Raw genomic sequence first — 21,480 nt, 5'->3', positions numbered from 1 at the left:
TTTCTAAGTCTCAAGGGGGAAATATTTTCAGTGCTGTTTTCTTTTTCCTATTCTAATTAAATGAGGGGTTAGAGCCAGGTGACCAATTCTTCTAATTCGGCTCTGAGGCTAAGACTAAGCTCTAGTGTTTGTCGCGGGTTACCAGCAGCCGCTCCATCTGCGGGTGCGGAGGGCACATTTCTGGCACCGCTCCGTGCCGCCCCATGTGCGCTCAGCCCCCCCTCAGCCCGCCCGGCCGGCCGCCACCTGCAGGGCCGCGCTCCGCCTCCTGCGCCCATAGGCCGGCGGGAGCCCGCCCCGCGGCGGGGCCTGGCGGCGCTTTTCAGGCGGGCGGCGGCCGGCCGCTCGCACTCGGAGCGTGGCGGGCGATGCCGTGCGGGCAGCCGGGCAGCGGCGCCGCCCCCGCGCTGTACGTAGTGGGGGTGGACGTGGGCAGCACGGCAGTGAAGTGCCACGTCTATGATCGCGCGGCCGCCGTCAGAGGTTCCAGCTGCAGGAAGGTGAGGTGGGGGGGGCGCGGGGCCGAGCCGCCTTCGGGCTGCGGGGCTCTGTGCGGGCGGCGCTGCGGGCGCGCGGTCCCGCCTCGGGCACCGCGGTGTGGGCTCCGAGCGCCGCTCCGGAGCGGCTCGGCCCTTGGTCGGAGGCGCTCCGTCGTGTAACGGCGTCGGGCGGAGAGCGGGCGGCCGGTGACGGCGCATGAGCTGTGACGGGAACGCTGGCTCTGCGCGGGGCTCGCGGTGACGCCGTGTCTCCTGTGCGCAGGTGGAGTCGCTGTACCCCCGGCCCGGGTGGGTTGAACTGGATCCCGAAGTTCTGTGGAGTCAGTTTGTCGGTGTCATAAAAGAGGCTGTACAAGGTAATGGTTCACGGAGCCTGTGAGAAGGTTGTTGCTTATTTGCCAAAGCTAGTTAGCTAACGAGCTGGTCAGTTGCAGTTAGTATTTATTTCTAAAATCACACTGGAAATACACAGCTGAGCCTGTTCTGTGGGGTGAATCAGGAAGCAAAGGTTCTCCAGTTGCTGCTAGAAGGGGGAGTTGCTGCTGTGTGTTCTATCAACAGGCCACTTTTAAGCACCTGTGTAACGTGAGCCTGAGCGCAGGGTGCTGTCAAAGCAGCAGTCCCACCCTCCTTTCTGCCAGGGTGCTGAAGTCTGTGGCAGCTTCCCCTATCAGATCACCACACCCTGTTTGTGCCAGCACAGCTTTGCCAGCAGTTGTGCCAGCCTACAGAAGGGCGTGGTGCTGGGGCAGGAGTGACATCTGATGGCAGAGGGCGGGCACAGGGGCACTTAGTTGTGGAGCTGAGATCTGGGTCTGTGTGTAGGTATGAGCTGAGGTAGGTTGGTGTGCACTGAGGTGGAACGTGCCTCTGGCTGCACTGTCCCGCTCCTCTCTGAGGTTTGGTCCTTCTCGGAAGCAGCTTGCCAGTTGTCTGTACCTTCTGTTTTGTTTTTCTCTCTAATGGATATAAGGCCAGTTCACAGAGGAACCAAAAGTGCCTTGTGGTTGACACAAGAAAAGTGTTGGCAGCAGTTCATAGCTATTGGAGGTGGGAAGAGCAAGCCATGCCATACCAGCTAGCAGTGAGCTGTAGCAGTTCTGGTCTGGTTCTATCTTCAGCTCAGACCTGCTACTGCTAGAGGGGGAGAGCTGCTGTTCCAAGCCACCCACTCCTAGGTCCTCCTCCCTTACACTCCTACTGCTTGCAGTGCTTGTGCAAGCAGGTGGAGCTGACAGTCTTGCAAAAGCAGCGATTTGATTTTCAGCTGATTGCCCACATCAGCAGAAGGACCACCAGGTCTGTGGGCAGGGGGGAGGACAGGGCAGAAGCAAATGGAGCAGTGAGCAGGTCAGGTGGGCCCTTTCCTTATGAAAGCTCTTCTGGAACTGTCACTCAGGGGCTGTCAGTTGTCAGGGTGTACTCACTGAGCTCACGGTTTGCTCAAGTAGTTGGGCTGAGGGCCCTTTGGAACAGCAGCTTTGGCCAGAGCAGCCTGTCAGATGACTACTTGGAATCTTGTACTGTATCATTTTTTCACATAAGCTTTCTTCTCTAAGCATACGTGGAGGTACTGTGGAAACTGACCAGAGCTGCTTAGAAATGGCTGGGAACAAATTTAAATACTTATGTTAGTTTATATATTAGAAAAGCGGTTTTGCTCCAGTTATTTGAAAGTGCAGCAACAAAATGTGCCTGTATCCAAATGAACGTTTTTCTGCTTCTGAATTTCAAGTATATTTAGTTGCATTCAGTGATTAAGTGGTGCAAATAAATTTCTTGTTATTAATTATAAAATCTTAAGGAACATAATATTTAAGATGAGGAAGGTAATTACCAAAGACTGATGTAAAAGATCCAGTCTAGTTTTGCTTCCCTATGGCATTTCTTTCCTTTTGGTTATCGGGAGTGTTCGTGTTTGTTTTTAAACTTGTAAGTATATTTATTCTTTATCTTTGTGCTTTTGTGACATCCACGTTTTAATTGGTTTCTTACATGTAGGCATGGCAGTCTCAGTGCCTCGCAGGTTGCCTGTCTCTGGGTTTGCTGAAGCACCAGCTGGCCTTTCAGATGGCACAGAGGGTCAGAGTGCCACTTCTGTGAGCAGCTTTACCGACTGCCTTTGCTATCAGTTGGTCTGGTTCAGAGTTCCCCATTATTTCACTGGGGTAGCGACTCAGGTACCCAGTCTGTGTAGACCCGTATTGTTATTTCTGCTGCATTCCATAGATTTTAAAGTTACGTTAGAGAAGTCATAGTTTTGATTTTTCTTCAATTTATCGCATTTGTTTTACTTTTTATTTTCTAGCTGCTGGACTTCACATGAGGCAAGTTGCTGCTCTTGGCATCTCAACACAAAGATCCACTTTCATCACATGGCACAAGTATGTATATGCTGCATTAGTTCACATGAATTCGCATTCATTGCCGTGATCTGGACAGAAACAGCTTGTAGAAATCCTGAACTCGGTCTGGCAGCCAGCGTCAGTCATGCTGTGTTGTGTTGGCAAAGCTGCACTTTGCAGCAGCTCAGAATTGTTGTTTTGGAAGAAATTAATACATATCGGTCAGACTTAATCATCTTTGAAGGTCTTTTCCAACCTACGTGATTCTCTGATTTTATGGTTTTGTGATTTTTTTCAAAGTTCCAATGAGAAGCCTTGTGCCCACACTGTCTGTGTGCCTGTTGCCAGCTTCTCACACCCAACAGGAGGATGTGCACTTGTGTTAGAAATCGACCGGCTGTTAAAGTTGTGGTTGGAAGTGGTGTATCGCACTGACTTTTGAGGTGGGGCTTTATACATTCTGTGATTGGAAGTGAGGATGTTCCAATGCTGTTTTTCAGGAGGACGGGGAAACCTTTTCATAATTTCATAAGCTGGCAAGACGTAAGGAGCGCTGAGCTTGTGAATTCCTGGAATAGGTCCCTTCTACTGAAGGTAACACTTTGCTAAGCAGTGTATTGCTTGAATGTATTCTAACTGCTTCATTTGTAGGAAGCAGAAGGATGGTATATGAAATTCTACAAATGCTTTGTGAATGTATTTATGTGAAACACTGCAGCCTAAAGCGTTTAACAAGGAAGTAAATGAGATTTGTGTGGAAAAATGGTACTTTAAAAAAAATAAAGTGCACAAAGTTACTTAACTATGGGAAAAGCTGTCTGTAAGTCTGCCGTGTATTCTGTAACTGTTACACTTCAGTCTCTTCGTTGTGTAAAAATGTGCCATGCTAACACTGCTGAAACACAGTTCTTGAACGAAGGTAATTTGTGGTTGGCAACGCTTTGGGCACTGTGTTTTCTTTTTAATGAGGTCATCTAAGGAGGGTGCATTCTATGCTACTTGTGGCTCATGCTTCTTTTAAAAGAAATGTTACTCAAGGAGGGAAAACTGAAGTTACTTGTTTTGTAAGCGTGCTAACATAACAAAACCTAGCTAAAAACTGCATTTTGTCACGTATTTTGAGTAGAGCTTAAATGATTAAATTTTCATTCCTCTGTTAAAACAGAATTGAGCTTGCTTGCTGTAGGACAACTGTCAAGGGAATAACTGTAATACTGTCAGCTGCACTGTGCATTGTGCTCAGACAGGGGACCTGTCCGTAATATGGAGCAGTTGCTGACTTCTGCTGGCACGCAGAGAACAGGACAGACCAGCTTGGTGCAGCTGCTCTTCTCTTTGGTGTTAGTTGTGGGCAGGCTGCCACTGAAATCGTACATAAGGATTTTCTAACAGAACTTGAGCACGAGCATAGCTTCTGTCTGTGTTGTTGTCCTTTAGTACTAATTCATAAGAAACGTTTAAAGGAAGAGATTGAAGAAGTAACTGTTTTCTTTTGAAACAGGTAATCCATGTTATTTTTACAGTGCTTCATTTCTTTACTGGAAATGATCGATATTTGGCTCCAAGTTTTCTTACCTTTTCAACACAACAGACTTCTATGAAGTTGTCGTGGGTCTTTAAAAACATACCTGAGGTAAGCGTTAAAAGGAAAAATAGCAACTTCCTTAATCCATCATAATGGCTGCTGGGTAAAACCTCTGCATGTTTGGTTTGTTGTTCCTTTTCCTCAAAAAAAAAACCAAAACAAAGTACTTCACTTGGCATAATTCTGCTCTTAGTTATTGTACTTTGTTTAAAGTTGTTTGCATGATTATTTCCTGTGGCACGTTCCCAGCTGGCACTGTCACCATGCCTGCCTGCACCCTCCAGTTTTTATAGTTACCTGTGCATTACCGTACTGAACAATCACATGTAATTAGTTGCACATTTTGTTGCAGTTCAAATTGAAAAACACATGTAAAGTAAGTTGTGCTGGCTTAATCTAATGGAGCAATGACTGCTGAGCTATTTCTTCCTCAGTTCTTTGCTATAATCCTTATTCTTTTCCTTGTTTTCTTACTGTTTTTTATAACTTCAACTTTCTTTATTACTTCTGATAATGTTCAGATTATTTTTTAATAAAGTTATGAACATCCATTTTTGTCTTTCCTGTGTAAAGAAGTCTCTGTCTTTTTGAGTGAGTTTGTCTGCTATAAGCCTAACTGTTGAGAAGGTCTGATAGTTTTTATGCGTGTATTTAGGTTGGGTCTGTTGAAAACGTGAGTTGTGAATTTGGAATACTACAGAATTAGAAGATATGCAGCTGCTGGGGCTTTGGTGTGAGATGAATGTTCTCCATAGATTTTTCAGGCTCTGATATTTAGAATAAATGATTACCAAACTAAAAAGCTCAGAAACGTGTTTCTCGATTACAGAGAATAATGCACTCGGTCATGCTCTCACATGAATTAATTTCTGTGTTCTTTTTCTAAGTTCTGTATGCAGTATCGGTCAGTGGGCATTAGATGAAACATCACTTTCTCATTTTAAAGGAGGAAAAATATCTCAAAGAAAAGAACAGTTAGACTCTTCTCTGACCTCATAAACCTGAAAAAGCTTCCTCTGTTTTCACTCTGCCTGAGAACATATTATAAAAGAGACATATTCCTTCTATTCTTGTTATTCCATGTTTCAGTACAGTATGCTCTGGTCCTCATTTCCTCTATTCACCACTCCACTGCACTAGGAAGACTAATTGCTGTTCTTTTCTTTGCAGCAGCTGTTAGAACTTGTCCTTGTTCTCTGTTTGCATCACGAACAGTTTTTCTGTATGATAATACTACTTGCAGAGCTGGCTCGCACTTCTTTGAAGAAATACTGGATATTAGAGACTTACTTTCTAAGGATGTTATTATCATTAACCACAAAGAAAAATGAAAAACAAGTTAGGGAATGTGTTTCTCTTTATTGTATCCAATATGGAATCCTTTTTTTCTGTATTTGTTCCCAGGCTGATGAAGCTGCCAAAAAGAATAACTGCTGCTTTGGAACAGTGGACACATGGTTACTGTATAGATTGACTAAAGGTGGGTGTTACTGTTGTTCTTAAATGCTAATAAAATGTACTGGAATCTAAACAGTGATATTCATGACTGTCACTGAATTTGTGTTCTGATGATATATGCTTTTTTTAATTGATGATGAATATTTTAAAATATTTACTGAATTGCTGAATTAATTTTTGAGCACTAGAAGGGTAATCAGAAAAGGAAGTGATTACTGCGTCTAATCAGCCTTTTAAACATTAAAGATTTAAAGATAATCATTAGAACTAACCAGTGTTGACTGAAGAAAAGCATCTGTGAAAACAAGAGCCAAGAATTATGAGAAATGTGGAAGCATGACAAGGTTCTGTCCCAGAACAGCTAGCTGTGTGAGGACTGATGGTTCAGCCATGGTGTAGATGATGATAGAATGCAATGCAGTCAGTGATCAGCTCTTTTTTGAGCATCTTCCTGAGAGTAAAATGAAGCAGTTAGGATACGTGTGTTGCAGGAAGCAGCATGAGTCCTTGGTGTAGTGATGGTGTTCAGCATGACCTTTCCTATAGATGTTTATGTTCTGTGGGAGCTGAGGAGGTTTTTAAAGAAAAAATGTTTCTAATGACTTAAACATTTGGCCATCTGAAACCTTTCTTCTATTTTTTTTTGCCAGGTTCTGTATTTGCTACAGATTACTCAAATGCCAGTTCCACGGGCGTTTTTGAACCCTTCACGGTGCGTGCTGCTGATTCCATATAAACATTAATGCTATTTGCTGCACTTCAAGAGTGTTTCTGATGTTTTTATTTCCTGTTATTTCAGAAATGTTGGAACCCCACTTTGTGCAATTTACTTTCCATTCCAATGTCTATTTATCCTCCAGTGAAAGACACAAGGTAACTGCGAAGCGTTATTTTTAAGAATATGATACCTATTAAATTAACTGCTTCTATAAAAACATTACATAACCTGCACGGAAATTTACTAAAATACTTTAAGCTGTGATTATGTGTGTAAGTACAATTTTAATCCTACATCCAGAATGTTATTTTTGCTATTAGTAATTCTTAAAGCTAAAGTTTCAACGCTTTCCTTACAATAAAAAGGTAGCATTACCTTTAATTTATGTACAGGCACAGGCCTTGAATGTCTAGGTTTTGTTTTAAAACAAAGTCAATTCAGGGTTTTGATGTTTCTTATGAAATTTGTTTCAAGCTTCAATTTTGGATCAGCTGACCCTGAAATATTTGGGGTACCTATTCCAATAATGGCATTGGTGAGTGAAGATATTTTTTTACTTAAACTTATATTTCTGTACCTATATTTATTTATCTGGCTCTGATTTAATGTGTGCTTGTTTAGTATGTATTCCCTATTCCTTCACTGTGGCTTATCTGTAGTAGAACTAGTTATTAAGTTTTGCTTCAGAGGCTAAGCTTACAGCACAGAGGAGAGGAGTGGAATGAGATTTGTAGAGGTTATGGTCCATTGAAGTTAGATGACCAAATGATTAAGTACCGAACATAGCATTTAACAGACCTGGCTTCTATTCTAAGCTGTGGTGATCTCTCTTTAGCTTAAAGTCACTTGTTCTAGGTACAGGCTTGCAATAGCATACAGCCTGACTTGACATCATGAGACTCTATGTGTGTCATAGAATTATAAAGTTTGGGAAAGACCTCTAAGATGATCCAGTCCAACTATCCAGTGTATGTCAGGGTGTTTGTTGGTAGATCCACTTGTGGTGAATTTGATTTATTCTCCCTAAACACAAGTGGAGAATAACATTTTATTGTCTCAGTAGAGTTTGGATAGGAAAAACGTGTTATTGCAGTAATGTAGAAGAATCTGCCCAAACCGAGCTAAATGGAAAATGTCATATCCTCTATTGTGAATTCCTCCTGCTGCTTCTAGAACTGTACTCTCAGCTGTAAACTTACTGTTCTCACTAAGGCATAAACAGAAGGAGACAAATATAACAAGTCATCGTTGCTGGATAAAATCATCATGGAATGATTTGGTACAGGAGGGGCAGCGGGTAAAAAGGGAGTTAAGAACTCAGAATTTTGTGCTTAGAGAAATTCAGGCCAGTCTACTGCCTTCTCCTTGAGACTGCAGAAGCCCCATTTATCCTTATAAAAGACTCAAACAATAGAGTTCTTATTTTCAAGACATATTTTTCAGCATTGCAAGTTTATATCTTGGAAGTTGAAACTAAAACATGGTTTTATTTGCCTCTCGTGATTAATCTGGCTGTGTTAGAATGGCATGCAAATACTTGAGAAATTGTATAGAGATGCTCTGTATGCTCAGTTCACTTCTGAATAGTTATTTGTATTTAATACACTGAAATGTTTACGGTGATATCTTAAAATCCAGCAGCCTCATATGTTGGTGGCTAACTTGTCAGTACCTTTTTGTTGCAGGTAGCTGACCAGCAGTCAGCAATGTTTGGAGAATGCTGCTTTCAGCCGGGAGATGTTAAACTGACGATGGGTACAGGTGGTTTCTGGAATGTTAATACAGGAGGGAGTCTCTTTGCATCACACAGGGGTAAGCTGTGTTTTACATAATTTCATTTAATGTCACAGTTGTTAATGATGACAATACAAAATTGTTATGCTCAGACTTCTGTCTTCAGCTGTAGAAAGACAGCTTAAAAATGTTTTCAGGACAGAGGACTCTGAAAATCTTTAATTAGAAATGGCAGTCTTGGTAGTTCTGAAATATAATTCCTAAGAACAGAAAAACAGAGGAGAAAAAAAAAACAACAAATGGATTAAGACACCGTATATAATTACTAGTGATACTTCTTGGTAGCATTATTGTGCAGTACAGGAATGGAAATGTATGGGATTGGTGCTCTGTTTTCTCACATCAAAGTTTTCCAGTGGATCACCATAAGTTCCAGCCCTTGAGCCCTTGTACTTTGAAGTGTGTACTTCGCGATTACTAATTTTCTTTTAAAACACTAAAAATGGGCTCATCTGTGTTTCTCCGGTGTTGAAAATGTTGTATTTGTGAACACTGATTGATGGTCTGCTGAGTTCGTTCATTTCTCATACGTGGCTATTTTAATTCTTGGAAGGAAATTTAAAAAAAAAATACTGTATGTTTTTAGTTGGATTCATTGTCCGTGTTTCCCTGGAAGGACTGTAATTTAATTAGGTCTTTTGTTTTGTTTCATGAAAAATAATTAAGGTCTGTATCCACTGATTGGTTGGAAGATTGGGGAAGAAGTTGTTTACTTAACTGAAGGCTCTGTGTCAAACATTGGCACTACCATAAAATGGGCTCAGGATATAAGTAAGTAGTCTTTTATTTTGTAGTAGGATGTAATATATTGCTACTTGTTAGTCTGCTTTATAGGGCTATAGCTATGTTCTTGGGCTTCGTTGTGTTATCCGTATCCGATGAAACTAGCCTACGTGTCTGGGATATCCACAGTCCTCACAGGAGGTTCTCTGGTGAGTATGTTTGCTGCAGATAGTTTAGATTTAGTAGAATTCATTTCTGTCCTCTTAAGATGCCTTAGATTGGTTTGCACTCATTTTGCATAATGATTTCCTCTTCCGATTCTCTCCATGACGTCATCCTATATGTGTATTATTATTTCCCTGAAATGTTTTACTCCTGAGCGTATGTTTTTCCTGAGCATAACAAGCTTCCTGGTACATTTTTTATTTATTTTTAACCTGGTATCCAGACTTAAATAGAAATGGTATAAAGGGGACTTCTGTGGTGGTTGTAGCTTTGTGGTATTTGGGCATGAGAAGAAGCACAGGAACTGACTGCCAGTTCAGCCTAGTTAACATAATTGTAGGTGCTACAACCCGCAAATACTTGGTTAGAGATTTTGGGAGACTGTTAGCTTTACATCTCAGAGTTAGCTACAGACTTGAAAATATTTTCACATCTGTTTAATAAAAGCCTAAGAGTATTGTAGCTTTCTAGTAGTTGATGCTGAGAACTACTGATTGTTTACAGGAGAACTTTTCTCAGTGTTCTAATACACTATTTACTTGTCTCGCTTAAAAACTTGGTAAGCCTTACTGGGGTGCAGAAAAGGAGTTTATGACCCAAATTTTGGATTATCTGAGAAAGGCTTTTCTGAAGTATACCTTGCCACCAACTTCCACAATTGAGTTCTCAGTTTCTGGTGAATATGAGCATATACTTGCAGATTTATATCCCCTTAAGTACTGAGTAGGACTTGTATTGACTCTTCGTTGTTCATCAGAGCCATTAATTTTTTGAGGAAATTATTCATTTCCACACATAGTTCAGTTCTACGTAAGTAATTTTACTACTTCCAATTTCATGCTGCTTATCCATTCTTAAAATGGAGATTACTGGAAATGCAGAGTAAATAGCACAAACTGTTTTTAGTCAGCCAGCACTGAAATGGACATGAACACTACAGTTGCTACTATGGCCAAAAGGAAGCTCTAGAAACAGATTTAAACAATAAAATAGAAAATGCTACTATAAGTATCTGTAGTAAACAAGACCTTTTGTTGTCTGGAAACAATTGCAAGGAAGCAGTGTTAAGTAACTTCTATCACAAGTTAATAGAAGGGTGAACCTTTTGCTTTGCTGAAAGAATTGGGCCAAAAACAGGGAAGGTAATGGCATCAACAAGGATGGTGAGGCTCAGCATGGATGAAGGTGATATGTAATAACAGTAATGATCTGGAAGTAGAAATTTCTGTTGCAAGACCAAGTTGGTTGAATAGTTCTCTTGTGGTGGTATGCCTAATAATTCTGAAAAAACAGTATTTGAAATTGCAAGTTGAAGTGAATCTCACTCAATTTTTTTTACTCTCTATCCTACCATAGAAGCACTATGTGGTTCAGAAATAGCGAGTGCTAGAAGAAGAAAAGATATGCTTTAGGCTTATTAGTCTGGGCATAGTATGATCCAAAACTTTCAAACATTTATGGAGGTAAAATTGAAAGTCCTGGTAAGTTTCCAAGAGGGTTTTTTATATTGAGTTATATTAACCTATCTTTGGTAGGAGGATTTACTTCTCAGACAAGATCAAACAGTAGGTATCTTCTACTGGAGATCTCTAGTCTTTTGATGGTGTGTTACATGGCCACCTAAGGAATATATATGAGTGAAGAATAAGCTCAAGAGGGGATGTCTGTAATGAGTTTTGAAAGGAGTCATCCAGCTACAGTTACAGTATCCTCTGTGAAAGTGGTGATAGTAGGACCTGAGATTCTTGTCAGTCTCCTGTTTAAAAAATAATAATAATAATAAATATATATATATGCATATAGAGATTGAGAGCTGATAAAATATGATGGTAGTAAGGATTTCCTCTGTAGTCACTTGGTGTTTAGCTTGACAGTAACAGCATCTTTGCAGAGGAAATGGGAAAATGTTTCATGTTTTTCAACATCTAGGGGTTTTTTTAGTGTAGGTGCTGCTGTTAGCTATCTCAACTCCTGTTTAGATCTATTTGTCTGGAAAGCTAATGATCTTTTACAGGACACAAAGACTAGAAGGCTGTAGCGTGACAGACAGGAGAGGGTCTTTTTTAATTTAGTCTTCATTTGAATGAATGTGACTGGACATGAAATACAGGAGAAGTGTTGACTTCCCTTAGAACAAATTTGAGAAATATTCCAAAGGGACGTGACTGGGAGTATTACACAAGGAGGTGGCCCAACACTTGCTTTTTGTCTCTTAATAGTATTTAAAGAAATTGAAATAAACAATAAAAGCACATGTACTATGCATCTTTACAGATCTTTTCACCAATGTAGATGAAACAGCAAAAATGGCACGGAGTATTGTTGATTCTCAAGGCGTTTGTTTTGTTCCAGGTTTTCAGGTAAAATTATAGTTATTAATATAGTTAAGAATATTTTCTTAATAGCTCAGTTAAAATTACAGCTTCTGTCTCGTTTCAATGTAGTAATTGACGTCTTAACACCCTATTTAAACTCTAATATTCATGTTTTTATTCTCTGTCCCTCACCACATCATGTGAGGATATTTGTGGTAAGAATGCTTAGAGCTTTCCCTTGCAAGAGAAAAAGCTTACTAAGTAGGAAATCACTTCCATTGTGCAGATGGTGACCTGACAGATAAACTGTGTGACTTGTCCACAGTAGGTAGACAGCGTCTAAAGACAGAGAATCTGAACCCATATATTTTCTGCCTCATACAGAGCCTTCATTGAGATAGCATTTCCATGTACTGTGCTAAAATAATTCATTTTATCCTGCCTCTTTTCAGTATGTAGTTTATAATTCATCAGAGTATTTAAACATGTACCTTAAATATGGGTAAGATTGGATGTCCTGATGTTATGAAAGGCAAAAGTAACAATAGACAGATGTATCTTGGTTACACACATTTTAACATAAATTAGTGTTATTCCCATTAAAGTAGGTTTTGTTTTGTTGCTATTGTTACTGAACACAGCGCGTATAGTAAGGATTTCCTGGAATTAGGTCTGCATTTTAGTCTCCTCCATCTTCCAGTGGGTTTCATTTGTTTTCCTCTTTATTTGAGGAGCTCCCTGCAATTAGTTGGTTCCCTCTAGATCTACGGCTCTGGATTGTTTCATCTTGCTTTCCAGTTATGCTAAAGACTAATATCCTCCTGTCTGTCCTTTCCTCTGTTTCATGATCCACTTTGCATTTCATTATGGAGGTGAGATACTGTTCCTGTGCAGAGGCAGCAAGAAAGGTGATGCTTTTTTGCAATTCACTGTAGCATATTAATCTGGTTTGGGATTGATAGGAATTGCAATTAATTACATTAGATGACAAATGGTGATATCTGGAGAGCTGACACACTGCCTGTTCAGCTGCAGAACAGTTGCTTCCAGTATGTGCTTCACAGTCGGCAATAATCATTTCTAATTTGTCACCTCAGAGTGACAGAGCTGCAAGTCAGAGCTCCTGGGCAGGCCTTCATACAGAATGAGAATGAGCAGCTCTTGCTAATGTAGCTGCTGCTGATGTAGAGGCTGCATGAACCCCAACCTTTTTTGTCAAGTTATGCTACTTACCTGAGCAGCATGAGATACTGTGACTAAAAGCACACTTTCCGCAGCTTAGCTGGTCCTACATTGTGTGTTCGTCACTATGAAAGTAGCCATTTTTCTCCACAAAAAGTATTTGTTTTCTAGTCAGTGTTGCTGCTCTGGAGAAACTTCATGGTGTAGACTTGCTCTCTAAGTCGTCGTTTGGAATATTAACTTTGTAAACTTTACTGAACAGGTTGGCCAGGCACACTGAAATGAAAGCTTTCAAAAATCACCTGAATATTTTTTTTCTCCTCTTACAAGTCTTTGTGGTTCATTGTTTTTGAATACGTGTGCCTTGGATGGAATATTTTTGACAGCTTGTCTTTCTATATGGATGTAAAAGCTTGGGTTTTGATTTTTCACTGGTTTACAACACTCAGTTTGATCATTCCCAAGGCTAGTGTCTTAATTACTTTCACCTACAGCTGGTCCAGTGACTTTCTGTCAAACAACTGCCCTAATCATTAGCTTTACTTTTAACACTGTAAAGCTAAGATGCTTCCATTTAGCATTTACTGTGAGAAATTGCACTCTGAATAAGCAAGTACTGAGCTGTGGCATATTCCAGTGTTTGCAGAAAGGATTCCCAACACAGGCAAATATTAGTCTAAATATTAGTCTGAACCTTATGTTTGACCATTTAATTCTTGTAATATTTAAGTTCTGGAGATGTTGGTGTGTGTTCCTTTGCATGTGTTGGTTTTTTTTTCCCACCTTGCTGTCTTGACACTGTCTCCAGAATGAATCCCAGCCAGCTTCGTGGTAAACACCAAGAAGATTCTGTCTTCTTTATTCCTAGTTTGAATATTCCCAGCCCAAAATTAGGAGCAATACTTAAAAAAAAGAGGAAGAAATGAAAAGATGGCTGGATTTCTGTTCATTTTTGACACCTGGTAACCACTAATAGCATCCTAGTAGACCAGCAGGGAGAGATTGTGTTAGCATAAAAACAGAACATGAACGGAGTTGAGTTCATCTGCTTGCTGCTAAGCGTCACTGGCTGGATGCTGACACAAATGGGTCATATGGTAGTGCTTCTTAGACTTCACAGTGATGGCAGTTAGGGAGGGTTTTCGTGAAGCCTGTATGTTCATTTCCTACAGAGTAAAATGGTTCTCTGCTTATCCATATAAAGGCAGTAAGAACAAATTCACTTCTTACTGAATTGTACTGCTGTGATGCAGAACACTGAAAGGAGCATCATTGTGAAAGCAGACAGGAAATTGAGTGAATATGTGCATTAATCATTCTTGCTTTTATTCTGTCAGAATTGGGAGTTTTCCTATGGTTGGTAGTAACAGCAAAAACAGAGCTCTTTGTTGGTCTATATGAATGTATACGTACAACTATCACTTCCTGGTTCTTTGGTTTGTTTTTTGTTGTGAAATGAGTAGTAATTTAACTGACTGGTTCTTTCAAGACACGCATATGCAGAGCTTGAATGCATGCTTTCAGGTTTGTTTTATATGAAGATCTGTGAACAGTGCATTTTCATTATGTTTCTGGGCGGGCACAGATGGTTCCATTCTTAGAATGGAAAGGGTACTTACGTATGTGGGAAAAGAAAAGAGTATTTTCTTTGACTTCAAATGTAAAAGTTTGTTCCACTTAGGAACCCAGGCTTTTTGGTAGTTGCTGATCATGATCTTCTATTGAAGCGCTAGTTCAGTATTTTCCATTCTGGTGCTGTTGCTTATGTACCTATCCATACCTAATTTTTCTCATATCCTAGCATTTTCTTCATTTACTTTGTAAATGTGTTCATGCATTTTGTAAGCATGGAATTTGAGCTTTCATTAAGTGTTGTCATAATTAATACATAACACAGTGCAACTAGAAAGAGTAGTTTCAAATCAAAAACTGCTGTCTTTAGTGAACATATGACTTAACGTTGTCACAAACCTGTCAGGACCAGCATACTAATTTATTGTGATAAAGTTTGTCAAAGGAGTGGAGGGGTGGAGAGGAGATTTATCAGTCTGTCCTCCCGTACAAAGAAGATGACTTAGCGAGCATTAGAATTTTTGTTGGAAACTATTAATCGGTGTCACTGAAAACAGACTGTGGTATAAGCTAATAAAAATGATTACTGTCCTTGTCAGCGTTCCTTCTTTTAGAACACTTTGAAAACTGTAATGTCTGCTTGGCTCCACCCAGTAGATGCTGACACAAATGGACTTGTTTAGAGAAGGGGGATAAAAAATACCTGCAATTTTGCCAGATAACAGCAGTATCAGTGTGCCCTGTCCTATGTACTTCACGTGTACATTGCATGAACTTAAAAGAGAAGGCATTAATGTGTTACATAGCACATCATGTTTGGAAGAATTTACTTAACACTTTTGCAGTTGAGAGAAGCTAAAGCATTCACTGAGTTAACTAATAACATATATATGCTGCTCACATATTGTTTTCAATTTTCTTTCACTATGCTGCCTGTAATTGTCGTAAGTTACTTTTTTTTCTTATTATTTGACTGCTTTCTCAAAAGCCTTCAAACATAACAGTTAACTCATTGTGAAATCTTTTCTGCAGGCTTCTGCAAATAATTCCTACTTATGTGCCTCTTTCATGGGGCTGAAACCTACTACTACCAGAAACCATCTTGTACGAGCTATCCTGGAATCTGTAGCTTTCAGGTAATTCCTTGCTTGATGTTATCGCACTTGGTTTTGTTTCAACCAGCAGTATTGAATAGATATGTTTACTTCCACAGTTCGTGAAATACCAATTGTAATTATCCATTGCAGTAATGTTGAAAAGAAATTTCAGCTGCCCCTTCTTTTCTTTTTAACACATTACAAATAAACTTACATATATGTATTAGTCTGGAATTTTTTGTTATGAAGTTGCCCTACAGAGATTCTTAAATTATACTCATTTTGACAAATTCTGAAAATACTTCATTGAAAATTTGTCTTGGCTTTCCTGACAGTGTTCTGTCGGAAGCTGTAGTGCACTCATACTTGCTCTTTGGCTGAAGTTTGAATCTGTGGTGTTTTATAAAATGCAGTAATAGGCACCTTAGATATGTTGAAATATTTGGAAAGACAAGAACTTACTAATCCAACTGTCAAGGCTGAAAATATTGCAGTTAGTCACTGGTGTGACCATACCTCTAGCTGACTGTGAAACATATTGTTCTACCTTGCAATGCCAGCCAGTATGACTGGAACTGAATGTGAATACAGATTGAATCTAGTGTGTCTGGAGAAGGTAACAACACTCTGAATCACTACAGCTGTCTCAAGTGCAGTTTTTTCTTCCTTGTGAGAGAAACTTGAGATGCAGTAATTCCTGAACTGAAGCCTGCATCTCTTAAAAACAAGGTAGAGAGCCTTTGTGTTTGGGGTTCAGAACAAGTCAAACTTAGAGCTTTCAGATGTTCACTTTAAAGAACAGTTGGAGAAATTTCAGTTGACACTTCTGTCAGTGTGCTTTCATCACTCTAAACCGCTTCTTGTATCAACAGTTGCATTTTGTCTATGAAAACCTGTAATCATTTTCAGCAGGGAATAAATGTACATTCCGCGGTGCCATGCTTTGCAGTAAAATGGGTTGTGGTTTAGCTATGTCTGTGCCTTTTTAATGGTATGTTACAGAGTCAGTGTTTCGTTTTTTTTTCTTAAGTATTCTGGAAGCTTGTTACCTATGCAGTGGTTTTGACACAACTGAGGCGTTTTTTGCCTTGTATTTTATTTTCTGACTACATAGATACTGGAAACGCTTTATGGAATTCATAACACTTAATTGAACTTATTTTATTTATTTTTTTAAAGAAACAAACAGCTTTTTGATATCATTGTGAAGAAGGTACGCATTCCTCTTCAAACTGTTCGGTAAGTTCCTTGCAACTTTAGTTAGATAAGTGAGAGTTTGATACAAAAGGGTATAGACTTCATTCTGTATTTTATCTTACGTAAGAATTCTGCTGCTGAGAAATGGACTGTTACCAATTAATATTACCAATTAAAATGCTTATGTAACTTCATAATGGCATAAAGGGGTCATGTATTAATAAACGATTGGCATTGGTGGTTATCAGTAGGCAGTAAGGACTTGCTCTAATTTAAAAAACAGCATTATTTTCATGCAGCGTTAGAATGCGTGTAGCAAGCAATGACTTTACAAAGATCATCCTGCCCTTTGAATTAAAATCCTTTTGTGCTGGAATTTTTTATGTGGGGTCTGTCACAGACTTATTGTTTTTTGAAGACCTAGTTAAAACTGAACCTGTTTTTGAGGTGTAAGGGAAGAATGTTTTTACAATTTACAATTCAAATGGAAAGACATTGACTTTGTTTCAGTCTTTTAAGAAGACAATTTCGTGAGGCAGTAGTAGTCCCTGGAATAGGCTAACTGGGGTAGATTTAGCAGAATTTGGCTGCTGGAAAACTACCCTGTTCATTTTAGTAGGTACTTGTTATCCTAGAGCCTCCAGCCTGTCGTGATGAGAAAAGCCTTCCCAAAGTTCTCCTTCTGACAGCCAGGGGTCATTGCAGTATCACAATCAAGAACAGTGAGGAGACTTTCTGTCACTTCCCATGGGTGGAATACCCATGCAATGGGAGTAGTAGTCTGGCAGGCATGTGGACAGATGGGAAATGAGAATTTTGAATGGTGGAAGCAAGATAAAAGCACAAAGGTGGGGGAAGGTATGAGTTCATGTGTTCCATCACATACTGGAACTGGTCAAGATACAGAAACAGCTAGGCTCGATGCAGTAGTGATGAGTAGCAGTGATTCCTTAGGAAATTCTGATTCAATTTACATTGTAATGTAAACTTTAAATTGTATGATTGTATTTTGTTTTGTTTATTAATACAAAATTGCTGTTTCATATAGTAACTATAATATAGTTTGCTAATATCAGTAGAAATTTAGCTTGTGGATTAAAGATTAGAAGGTACTGACATACACTTCATGGCTTTTTCTATAGAGTGTAAATTTTACTCCCTTTCTTCTGTCCTCTTATCTTTACTAACAGTCTGCAAGTTCTGAATCCTGTTTTATCCTGCCTTGAGGTTACTTACCCTCTGTATGTTCATTCCTTTTTTTAGCTACTGTCCCATATCCTTTGTTCCCAGCCTCTGCCTCCTACAAGCTCCTAAAAAGGTGTTGTTTTCATTAGTCTTATACATTCCTATTACTGCTTGTTGCTTGTCTCAACACCACCAAGGAAAGCACTGAGAAGGCTGTCTTGTTCTGTGTTATAGCAGTCTGCAGTGGTCTCTACAAGGGTGATCTTAGTGCTCTGTAGAGTACCGGAGTGCAACCTGTTCAGTTGTTTAGTGAAGTAATTGCACGTTGCAGTGTAACGCCACAAAGGAATGTTTTGGTAGAATATGTACTGAACAGACTGAATGCTCAGCAGCAAAGCTCTGTCAAACAGTGTTTGCAAACCTCATTTTATTTTCCTATCTTGTAGCTTGAATCAAATGAATGTTTTATTTTTACAGAATGAGGAAAATGCTTGTCAGTGCTATTAAGATTGTGACTTTGCAGGTTTTTATTCCATAGGGTAGAGGTTGAAATCCAGTTTAATTGTATATACAAATAAACAAAATGCTGTTGACCTCACCAATCAGGCAGTATTTAATTATTTTAGCAACATCCAAAATACACAAAAATTTCCTTGAGACATACTTGTGCTATAGGACATTCCAGCTGGTGCATTTGAATTAGTAGAATTTTCTAAGCAGCTGCAGGGTTTTGCTACCCAAACATAAGTGCATAAGTAATGGAAAGATCTGTGAAACCTCAGGACCTGTGTTCTGAAGCAGTGGTAAATAAGCATTAGAGCTAAACACTTCTATTTTTCTTTTAATCTTTTATTCTTCTCTCCTTGTAGAGCTGACGGAGGTGTCAGTAATAACAGTTTTGTCATGCAGATGACTTCAGATTTGATTAATAAGAAAATAGAAAAGCCTTCAAATACAGACATGTCTAGTCTTGGTGCAGCTTTTCTCGCAGGTCTTGCATCAGGTACGTATACAAACACATCATCTGAAGTTCATGTTTTCCCCTGGTAATATGTATGTTTGTAGATAAAGAAGAACATCAGGAAAAGAAGCAATAACAAAAAACAACAGCGTAAAACAACAGTGTAGACTTAAAATGATTGTAGAATGTCCACAATGGATTACTTCACTCACTTTTATGGGAAGCTGCAGTAAAAATGCGTTCACCTTTGTACATTCCTTTTTATCCAAGTGCTTGTTGTGTTTGATGGACCAAAGAAATGGGTGATAGGGCCATATATAAACAAATAAGGACCATATTTATATTTTTATCACAACGTCTGAATTTGCTGAGCAGTTTTATCCTTTAGCCTTACAGAAATGAATAGCAGCAGGAAGCTCAACGTGAAAAGTATCTGCATATGGGTTTTAGGGTACATTTGCATTTAGAAGGATGCAGTGCTGGAGGAGAGAGCTGGACCCTCTCCTCTTCTTCTCTCTTCACTGAGCTGGACACTATGAGTCCCTTTCCATTTTCATACTGAGTGAAGCAGTGCTTGGTGTGGATGGATCATGTGACAAGGAGGCTGCCTTGCTCATGTTCAGCACTGTGAAGCTGTACCCTGTCATCTCTGAACTGAGCCTTTATTCTTTGAGATTTTCACAGAAATAAGTAGAATGGAATTATAAAATAAATGAATGGGGGTGGAGGGGAATCCAGCTTCGCTCAGAAAGAACTGGCTTATATAATTAATTAACCTGACTTTAAACTACAAATTGTCAGTGGTTCTTTCTAATGGAGAAATATTTTGTAGATGGGTGTGTACCTCAGTAAATAGCTTTGATATGTAAATAACATAACTTAGATAAAAATTACATGCTCAGGTAAGGTCTGTCCAGCAATTAAAATTGTAAAAAGGTCCTTTGACAGACAAGAGCGATTCAATACCATAAATTAATCTGAATATGTAACAGCAGCTGTTTTCTGCCATTTATGCACTTTATAGGGCACAAGGAGAGACAGTAGTGCTAAGTTTTGGTTTCTGTGGCCCCTTGCCATTTAGAGGGACCTGTGGCTGAGGGCACAGTGAACTTCAGTCTTCCAGAGCTGTTCCTTGGAAACTCTCCCAGTTAAGCAGATGTGCTGTTGTCAGCACCTCCAAACAAGTGGATGCTGTTGGAAAGGAGTTCCACAATGTAAAAAAAATATATATGCTTCCCTCTGAGAAAGTTGTTGGTTAAGTAAAGAAAAGCTGTTGTGATTTCTTACTGTGTTTCTGGTTTGGATCTCTTGTAAGTAAATTAAAACAACTCAAAAATAACATATTTGTAGTGGAACTTGAGAATGAACTTTCTGTTTATAGGACTTTGGACTGACAAAGAACAGCTAAAGAATCTGAGGCGAATAGAAGCAGTTTTTGAGCCCCAGAAGGATGTGAAGGAATACAAACCTGCTATGGACACCTGGATGCAAGCGGTGAAATGCTCCTTGCACTGGTAGAAATTGACATTTGGGAGATAGAAGGAATCAGATTATAAAATTTTGTAGTTAACAGAATGGATAAAATTATAACTGGAATTTGCGATGATATATAAAAGTTCTAAGGTCCTTTGGTAACCTTCCCGCTGCTGGATAACTTAGCACTCCATAGTGAACCTTCATATCACCCTCACAACAGCTGTAGTCCAGATGCAGCACTCGTGTCCCTTCGGTGACCCCCTTTGGGTGGCCCAGCTGCTTGAAACCACACTTTATATGTTGGGAGGTTTTTTTTCTATGACGTGTTTTCTACTGAGGAACTCATCTCCCATCTGATCTGTTAACCATTGAGGAATCTGAAGAGGGACATTCACGTCCCCAGGTATTTCTAAGAGTAAAATAATTGTTTAGAGGGGATGTGGGAAATTGGTTGTGTACCAAGATACAGCCTGGATTGTAGCCTCCTCACACACTTTGATTGACTTTGTAAGGAAGCATTTGACCCAGCTGTGTGATGGCATTTTTGTGGTGCCTTGGGATTAGCACAAAATTAAGATGAGAAACAAAAGCAAATATGCTTTCAGAACTCCTTAAAAGAAGCTTCTCTCCAGGATTTTTGTAGCAGATGTTTACTATCGGTCTAATTTCTAGCTACGATTTTTAAACTTTATACAGACAAAAACTGCATTATATGGCACAGTTAATATCAATGTTAGCATACATGTAACTGCATTTAACTTGTGAAAGTCTGTAACGTATTTTCAAGCCCATCACTGAGTCCTATTATTATTGGGAAAAACAGGGTTGAAAGTCTATTTTTGAAGTTACTACTTTTATACTTTTAAAATAAACTAATTAAAGAAACGTAATTAATTATGCACGTGTTCATCACTAATCTTAAATTATTACAAGTTTCTCAGGACTATGTGTAAATCAGTTTCAGATCATAATTTCCTACTTCAGGAGGCATTGCTGACAAGAATGCTCTACTGGACCAAAAAGAGAAGGGTATCAGTCTGGCATGGTGAGCAGAAGGTGGTGGCCCTGCCTGTAGTTATTCTGCACTTCGTTCACATTGAAGGAGTTTAATTCATCCAGGTCTGCCCATAGATAATGTCCACCTGTG

General features: G+C 39.5%; 1 protein-coding gene across 3 annotated transcripts; it reads left to right on the top strand.

Moving 5' to 3' along the window:
• Window positions 1-319: 319 nt before the first annotated feature.
• Window positions 320-21,232, top strand: GK5 (glycerol kinase 5). 3 transcript variants are annotated; one of them, XM_072344835.1, is made up of 16 exons: window positions 320-500; window positions 763-856; window positions 2,809-2,884; window positions 3,346-3,439; window positions 4,347-4,478; window positions 5,835-5,910; window positions 6,539-6,600; window positions 6,688-6,761; window positions 7,081-7,141; window positions 8,292-8,418; window positions 9,067-9,171; window positions 11,623-11,708; window positions 15,450-15,553; window positions 16,694-16,753; window positions 18,766-18,899; window positions 20,239-21,232. In XM_072344835.1, exons 1-16 carry the CDS (start codon window positions 369-371, stop codon window positions 20,373-20,375), a joined length of 1,554 nt encoding a protein of 517 aa, XP_072200936.1. In that variant the 5' UTR covers window positions 320-368; the 3' UTR covers window positions 20,376-21,232. The 3 variants fall into 3 exon arrangements, with proteins under 3 accessions (XP_072200936.1, XP_072200937.1, XP_072200938.1); XM_072344836.1 differs by having other exon boundaries at window positions 3,349-3,439; window positions 20,239-21,228; XM_072344837.1 differs by lacking the exon at window positions 20,239-21,232 and adding an exon at window positions 17,975-18,029 and having other exon boundaries at window positions 18,766-18,880.
• Window positions 21,233-21,480: the final 248 nt, after the last annotated feature.

The sequence above is a fragment of the Excalfactoria chinensis genome, chromosome 9 (assembly GCF_039878825.1).
Source record: "Excalfactoria chinensis isolate bCotChi1 chromosome 9, bCotChi1.hap2, whole genome shotgun sequence".
NCBI classification, from domain to species: domain Eukaryota; kingdom Metazoa; phylum Chordata; class Aves; order Galliformes; family Phasianidae; genus Excalfactoria; species Excalfactoria chinensis.
The sequence above is the reverse complement of the archived record's forward strand: the minus strand, read 5'-3'. Positions and strand labels throughout refer to the sequence as shown.